This window comes from Alligator sinensis, unplaced genomic scaffold (genome assembly GCF_000455745.1).
Source record: "Alligator sinensis unplaced genomic scaffold, ASM45574v1 scaffold962_1, whole genome shotgun sequence".
NCBI classification, from domain to species: Eukaryota; Metazoa; Chordata; order Crocodylia; family Alligatoridae; genus Alligator; species Alligator sinensis.
This window is the reverse complement of record NW_005842404.1, coordinates 794106-802268: the sequence shown is the minus strand read 5'-3', so window position 1 is coordinate 802268 and position 8163 is coordinate 794106. Positions and strand designations below refer to the sequence as shown.

Here is an 8163-nt window from a genome sequence, read left to right as displayed (position 1 = left end):
GGCTGGGCGCGGGGCCGGGCGCGGGGGCCGCCGCCACTGCCGCCGCCTCCTCGGTCCCGCGCAAGTGTTCGTCGCGGCGCAACGCGTGGGGCAACCTGTCGTACGCCGACCTGATCACCCGCGCCATCGAGAGCGCCCCGGACAAGCGCCTCACGCTCTCGCAGATCTACGACTGGATGGTGCGCTGCGTGCCCTACTTCAAGGATAAGGGCGACAGCAACAGCTCGGCCGGCTGGAAGGTAGGAGCGGGGCACCCGACCCGCGAGGGGCTGGGCTGGGGGCTGCTGCTGCTGAGGGGCGCCCTCCCCGGCCCCTGCGAGACGAGCGGGGGGAGGGCGGCGGGGGCCACCTGCTCTCCTCAGCCGCTGGGGAGTTCCTCCAAACAGAGACTTTTCTCCCCCCCCCCGCCTCCCTTGATAGTTGTCTGGCTTTTCCTACGTGTTAGGGCAGCTGGGGGACCCTTCTGCTGCAGAAACACACCGCCCTGCCCATCTCTCTCTCCCCCTTCACTCTGGGCACTCGTCCGAGCAGCCGGGATCCGGTCCGGACCCAGAGGGAAGGGAGACAGGATCCGCTTTTCTTGCAGGTTGTTTACCTCCTGCCTTTGAAAGCACATGGGGTCCAGGCAGTTTTGTTTTTATAACTGGAGCTCCTTTCTTTAAAAGAACACACACTCCCGTGCTAATATTAGACAGCCAAACTTCTTTCTTTCTTTGTCTACTTTCTCTTCATTCTTTCCTGTCTTCCATCCTTTCCTTCTCTCCTTTCCTTCTCATCCTTCTTTCTTTCTTTCTTTCTGCGCTCCCCCCCCAAAACTGGTTGCCTTCAGTATTTATTGCGTGTTCTTCTGTGCATATGACACATGCCCCGTCTTTTAAGCATTCCAGCTGCACAGAAAGCAGTGTCACTGGCATGATGCAGGGTGGCTATTTAGCAAGGAGGAAAAGGCTGGCTCTCTTCAGTAGCAGCTCGGTGCCAGTATTGCAAGTCTTTACGGTTGAGCATCTGACCCAATGCCAGGAGGAGGATTTTTTGAGGAACTTTGATCCGATCGATGAGGAATGACATTTCCCATCACCTTTTTTCTGTTTTCTCACACTGGGTAGAGTTTGCATACTAGGCAGAGATAGATCACATGAAAATAGTCTAAGCTGGAGGATTCCCAAAACTCATTCTCATGTTTGAGACGTGATAAGGGTGGTATGTAAACGACTTCCCCCCTTCCAAATGGAACTTTACAGGAGAAGTGTTTGTGTTGCGTTTGACACAGGAGAAATGTTTTAATTAAAACAAGACCAGTAGCTTTCCAAATTCAAGCCTCGAGTTTCAAAGCCACAGATGTAGTTTTAAGCTTTGAGGCCTGTTTTACATAGCACATTTTTATGAGACAGTACAAGCACCATGTAGAAATCTAATATGACACTCCTGGCTTTCCTGTGGTAGCTTGCTATCATTTGCAAAGTATGGTTTTCAGACCTCAGCTGTTTTCATATCATATCTGTTATGACAAAGCCAGTCTTTTATACTTTTGAGTTTTCAGGAAACTGTTTCAGACCAACCAAAAGAACAAGTTTGTAAGGCAAAAAGCCTGATACCACTTGCATTCAAATGAGTGATAAAACTCCCATTGACTTCAGGAGAAGTAGGATTTGGGCCATAATGCAGTGCTGGCATTGATTAGTATGCTTAATAGAGTTGCAATTTTTCTGACAATTTATACTGTTAATTTGATATTGATTCCATTTCTGAGCAGCATTAATTGGTACTTGGAGCTAATTAAAATGTTAAAAAGTTGGTTCCTTTGAGATTTCACTGAGTTTAGTTCAGAACTTTCTCATCAGAGGATGCATATATACGTGGTAAAAATTCAGAATCTTGCTTTGTGTTGAGGGCAAGTTGTCTTTACCACTGATGGTGACCCATTTGATTGTCTTAACAATCAGTGTGTATTTTGCCTGTGGGTGGTAGAGGCCTGGTGAACAGGGCAAAGAAGAGGTCAGGTGCTAATAATTTGCCAGGCATCCCAGCCTGATGATGAGTTTAATTCCTGCAGGGGCTAGAGGTCCTTTTAAGGATCTGCTTCTTGATTAGAACATTAATTTGTGTAAAGCCACTGCTGTTAAAGAGAGGCTCTTTATTCTCTTCAGTACCTAAAACATATTCTATCTTTTTTTTACCAGCTTTGTTTCCCTTATGTGTAACAGCTTTGTGACTGATACCAGTTTTTCATGCTGGATGTTTGGAAATCAGAGGGAAACAGACATTTCAAGTCTGGTAGATATTTCTGTATCATAATTTTTTTCCCTTTGTCTAAAATATTTTTCCAGAAATCATTTCATTTTTGAAGACAAGGAGCACATTTAGCAATGATATTCCCCTCTGGCATCACAATGGAAAATTGTCATTTTAAACAAAGGGAAGAAGATTTTTTCTCATCAAACATATTATTATATATCAAATATTAATCTCGCTTCCAATGATACCTGTGATAAAAACATAAGCTATAAAATAGCTGGGATTATTCTTCCCAAAACAATTATTTTAAAAGTTATAAAGTTGTGACTCTCATGCAGCTGTGTTTTGGTTTGGCTTGTTTTTTTGGTCTATAGTATTAAAGCAGAAGTGAATATTCAGTTGTGATTAGGAAGGCAAATATTGCTTTTCCTCTCATTCAGATAAGGTTTGCCTGGTTCACACACTAAGGCTGATTTGCTCCCCATGCCCTGGTGGAACGTTAGCTAATCTAATATTGGCTGATGGGTAACTAGAGAATAGCACAGTAAATCTCCTTAGACCCAACATATGCCGTGCACTCTAGTATATCCATGTGCAAGCCATTTTAACACTACCTTGTACACTTCTAGACCATTAGACAATGATTCAGATACATGACTCGGTACCTGTCCACTGCTTTGTGGATAGTTAAAAAAGTGAACATTTTAACTTCTTGTTTTCTGTGAAAAAATCTTTGAGGGAGAGTGTGCATGCTGCAGTATGTAATGTCACACATTTAAGTGAATTATATGTAAGGTGTGTTTTGTAGTTTCTTGTTCACCAGATTTATATCTGTGGCAGTTTTGTAAACTAGAGTATCTAATTTCCAGAGTCTTGCACTAAAACTGTGCATGCACAAAATCACTGTCACCATTGCTTTTTATTAACTTTATTAAAATGTTCAGGACTCAGTAACTTTCTTTGCTTAATATGCCCTGAAATGGAAACTACAAGCCCCTCTGTGTATGGATTGGAAGAGTGCCTAGTTTCACTGTAGCTTCTGCAGATACTTTGGTATCTCTCCCCATAATGTTATTTTTGTGATTTCTTCTAACAGTAGCCTGTGAAATGTAGTCCTTCCTACATAAAGAGTACACTAGGGGGACTATTTTCCTCTTGGCTGAGTACTATCCTAAGACTGCGAAACTGGTCTTTTATACATAGATACCAATAATCCTTGAATTTAAATGTAGACAATTTGCTTTGCTTTGTTTTTGCATCACAAGCCTAATTGTTTTCCACCTGTTGCATTTATCTTCCTTATGAAAGGTAAATACCAGCTGCTGCTATTTTTAAAAAATTTTTTGGAAACTTGTTTTAAGAAAACGACGTTGTGTACAAGAACTTCTTTTAATTCAGCTTTGCTTTTACTGACTAGCTTCTACTGTAGTTCATTAGGTTTTAAAAATAAGGCGCAGGTGGAGGTCTAGTCTCTACTGCTGAGAGAAGAATGAAAAAAACCTGAGAAATCTGTGTGGAATGCTAAGATACATTCAAGTTTGGTCCTTTTTTGGGAGGGGAACAGCACCACTCTCTTCCCTTTCCAGTTCTTTGGGAGCCAATCTTGGTTCCCACTCTTGCTCTAACAGGAGCAGGAGACTAAAACTTACTAAGATGTATCAGTTTTACTCTGCTGTACTTAACTTTTCTGGTACCCCGTCTTCCAATTTAATAGTAGCAAGGGTAATTTTTCCAGCCTTCCCCTCTATTCTTACTTTTTAGTTCTAAAGTGGTTTAATAATTCACTTAGAAGAGTTTGGGCAGAGAACTGTAATCTGACACTTTAGGTACTAACATATAAAGCATTTCAACAAAAGCTTAATTTTAAGTATACGAATAGCCCTTTGCGACTTTGGTGGAATCATTCACATGCTATAAGTTACATATATACTGAGTGCTTTGCTAAAACATTCTCTTAGCATGCCATGCTTTAACGAATTATTTAGTAAGTTCTGTTATAGTGCATGGAGACAAACAAAATAAAGAGAAGACAGTTCTGGCCCCAAATTCTGAATGGACAGGTGACACAGTTTTTACATTAGATGAGAAGAAGAGGTTTCAGTGTCAAAGTGATAAATCTTTTCCATTTTCTTTTTAAGTTCCAGTAGAAGATAGAAGCATTAAAGCACATAAACTGATGACCTTTGTCATCTTACACAGTATTCATTATTTCACGGACCTCTGCTTTAGGTCTCTGAATAACCTAGATCTAAGTTTTCACTTTCTCTATAATGTATAGTGAGACAGTTAGCCATGTTAGTTTGAGGTGAGACAGAAGGCAGGATAGGGTCTTTATAGAGTTAGTCTGTAAGGTGCCACCCTGCTCTGTCTTCTACCATGTATATCCAGGGAACTGTTACTAAAGGTGCAAGAGGTGTTGGGTAGCTCCCCCAATGGTATGCTAGTGAGGAAGGCCTTTACTTGCTGAAGGCCATTCCCAAGAGTGGCTCCCAAGATGCAAGTTTATAACCTTAGTTGATGCCGCTGACACCAGTTCTATGCTTGGCCCAAATAGCAAAACTGTTAACTGGCCTAGAGCAGTCTTTCTACCAACTGGACTCACATGCAAGTTTTAAAATTATTTACCGGTTTTAGAACTACAGTAAATTACCAAAATTAATATTCCTGAAATTGTTAAGAACAAAATGCTACCTTAGATGATTGTACAATATTGGAATTCTTTGTTTTATTAGTATGATTGGAAATACAGGACCGTAGTTAAGGTGTACAACTGAAGGGTGAGAATTTAGGTCTCACACCAGCTACCATATCTGCCTGTCTTGAAATGTATGGTTTAGGTTAGCTAAAATTGGAATGTAAACTATGCTACCATCTTTTATTGTTGCTACTACTTTTTTTCCTAGTCCAGGGAGACTGTGGAATGCTATACATGTGCCTGTGCATTTAAAATGCAAATAATTAGGGTTAGCCTCACGGTTTTGCTGACCTGGGAAAACCAGAATTCAAAATTCAGCAGCAGTCCTTTGATTGAGGCTAGCAGGAGCTGGGACGGTTGCATACATTCCTGCCTCTGAATCTAGGATTAATTGACTGGTTGTGGAGGGAGCTGCATTAAATCCCCCTGGAGCAGCAGAGCCATTTTCATGAAGTTTGAGAAGAGGAGGATAGAAGAGTAACAGTGAAACCAAACCAAACTATGGGAATATGTACTTTGGGCTGGGGGGGGGGGGGGGGGGAGGAGAGGGAAGGGAGTGGGGCTTAGAGGGACTGTCCTGCAGATGAGGAAAACTAATGAGGAGTGAGTAAATCACTTTCTTGGCTCACAAGCCTGTGCAAGGTGCCCAAAGGAATTTGTTTGCCAACTATTTTATAAAAAAGGCATTGGAAATTTTCTACCAGGATTGCTGCTTATTTGCAATACAGTTACTACAGGTCTTAGTGCAGTGGTCACCAACTAATGGATCTCGATCCACCGGTAGGTCTCAGAGCCTTTTGCGGTTGATCTCAGAGCCTCTTGGAGTTGATCTGAGGCTGGGGTGTCTGCGTACATGCATGCACATGCCCCAGCCCAGCAAGTCAGTCCATGAGGGAGGGAAGGGGTGGGGGCTAGATTGAGGCCCCCTTGGTAAGGGACAGTGCTGCAGAGGCAGGAGCAGGGGTAAATTGAGTGGGGCCTTGGCCTGGTGGAACTTACCTTCTGGGGAGGTGCGCTCCCAAATAATTTTTTCTCCCTCTGCCTCGATCTTCCCCCACCTCCTCCCCTTCCCACAGACTTACCTGCTGGGCGGGGGGAGGGCAAGTGGCAGCAGCTCACAGTAGATCTTGGGTTGCTTTTAAATGCCAAAGGTGATCTCCTACTTAAAAAGGTAGGAGACCACTGTCTTGGTCTTGGTAATGGCAGCTTTCCAAGGTGGAAACTGAAAAAGTTGCATAATGCAAGTTGTAACTTAGACTAATGTTTTTCCCTGCCTCTCTCCTACCTTTGTAAGACCTTTCCTTCCATCTTTGTCATATAAAAGATATCCAAGAGCAGTGCATGAAATGGCGGCTTTAATTTCTTTTGATGGTATTAAGACTATTTGAATCTGGCTGATCGAAGGTAAACTCTCAGTGTTCTCCTTTTAATGTTTCCTTTTGCAAAGAAAACTGGTTCAAAGAAAAACTGGAACTCTCTCGTTCGCAGTGGAGATAGGCAGCAGTCTCTGTAGATCCCATGACAGAAGGCACATGCAAAGTTCTTGATAAGTACTGAGCCTGTGGAGTGGGCCTACCTGATAAGGGAACACTCAGGTTAGGATGCTTTTGATGTGGCTTTAGTTATGACTGATGATACATGCATGTTACTGTGGTTTACTAGCAAAATAAAATGTTAAAGTAAGGAAAGAGTTAGTGTATTCAGTAATGCTTGCTCAGCACCACCATGGTTAATTCAGTTAATTTAGTAGTTGAATTATTTTTAACCACTTATTTCCTCTTTTTGTGCACTTCTTTTACCAACTTGTGCTGTTTATTTTTGTACATGTCCCCAACCATCCCCCCCACCCTGCACTTTTCAGTCTTCTCTAAGCTAGGAAAATGAAGCATGTTTAGCAAAGTCCTTAGATAGTGCATATTAACTCATATGTTTTTAAACACCACTTAGCACCTAATGTGAACACAGGGTTTGCCTACAGGAGGGGATTTACCTTGAAGTGGGATGCTTTGTTTTAACTGCTTTGAACAAACTGGCACTTGGTAGCCCATTCAAACAACTGGACAACTTTTGCTTCACTTATAATAAGACACTGTTTCTTCATTGCCTAGAATTTCCTTTGAAGTATGAACATAGTAATTGTGGGTGGATATCCCATTCTCCTCTGCACTTCTGTGAGGCAACATGCATTGTGGGATTGTCCCTGTGATGCTGGGATCGGCCAGATAACTGAAAGGCATTTACGTCCAGGGATCAAACTCTCAAAATCTCAAACTCTAAAAATCCCATTGTTCCTCTCTTCCCGTTATCCCAAAATCAGATTCTTTTGGGGGTCTCTGGGGTGCCTAGCAGGTTCCTAACAGACAGGTCTAGATGTAACAGTTCTCCGCTGTATCTTTCTGGTATTTGGGAATCTGCCGTGCCTGGAGCCTTTCAAGCCAATCACTGGTCTTCTGGGCAGTTTTGGTTACAGTTTTTGTAGCGCAGCAGCTTTAGCTACAGCTACCCCTTCTTCAGTTTCTGCCACACCAAAAGGAGAATGAGAATGGGATGTAAACAAGGAGGAAGATGAGGAGGAGGACAGTGAGATCAGCTGTTTCTGGAGCTAGGTACAGGTACTTTTGTAGGTATGGTTTCATTCCCTGCAGTAGCATTTCTGGGCTTGTTTGTGGGACAAGATTATGCTGCAGCTCCTGGGCTGACCAGCACTGTTTACCAGGATGACAAGGGGCACCATACTAAAGATGTGGGAGATATGCATGGAAAGGCAGAATATGAAACTTTCATTTTCATGGACAAGCCACCTATGGCTCCATCCTGCTCCCGGCTCCAGGTCCCATGTGGGCAGCACCCCCAGCCCCTACCCCACTCCCTCCCTCACTGTGGGGGCCTTGATCTGCTCCCTTCTGCTCCCCTTCCCTCCCCCACACCCCTTTCTTCCATAGAGTTACCTGCAGGGAGCTGCTTTTCACACTGTCCGGCTCTGTTCCTGGCCCTGTGCATGCACATAGCCGCGCATATGCATGTGGCACCCCCTGTGTCTTGCTCCCAGCAACCCGAAGCAGGACCTCTTGCAGGCTAGAATGCCGCTTACCTGCAAGGGAAACCTGCCATTTCTGCAAAGAACCCAGGCATCTGGGGGCCCTGGCTCCACAGGGAGAGGGAACCCAGGTGTCCAGGGCTCTGGCCAGAAGGCATAATTATCGGTAACCATTATCGGCTAAACACACCAAAAA

At 43.6% G+C, this 8163-nt stretch overlaps 1 protein-coding gene across 7 annotated transcripts in view; it reads left to right on the top strand.

Annotated features, from left to right (window-relative positions):
- The first annotated feature begins 6 nt into the window (after window positions 1-6).
- FOXO3 (forkhead box O3) overlaps window positions 7-8163 on the top strand; it is a 141237-nt gene continuing 133080 nt past the window's right edge. For 6 of the 7 annotated variants that reach the window (XM_025211399.1, XM_025211397.1, XM_025211395.1 and 3 more), the window contains exon 1: window positions 29-239. In XM_025211399.1, the coding sequence (XP_025067184.1) occupies window positions 177-239 (63 nt within the window). In that variant the 5' untranslated portion in view covers window positions 29-176. Of the gene's footprint in view, window positions 240-8163 lie in introns of all 7 variants that reach the window. The other variant, XM_025211400.1, reaches the window with a different exon arrangement.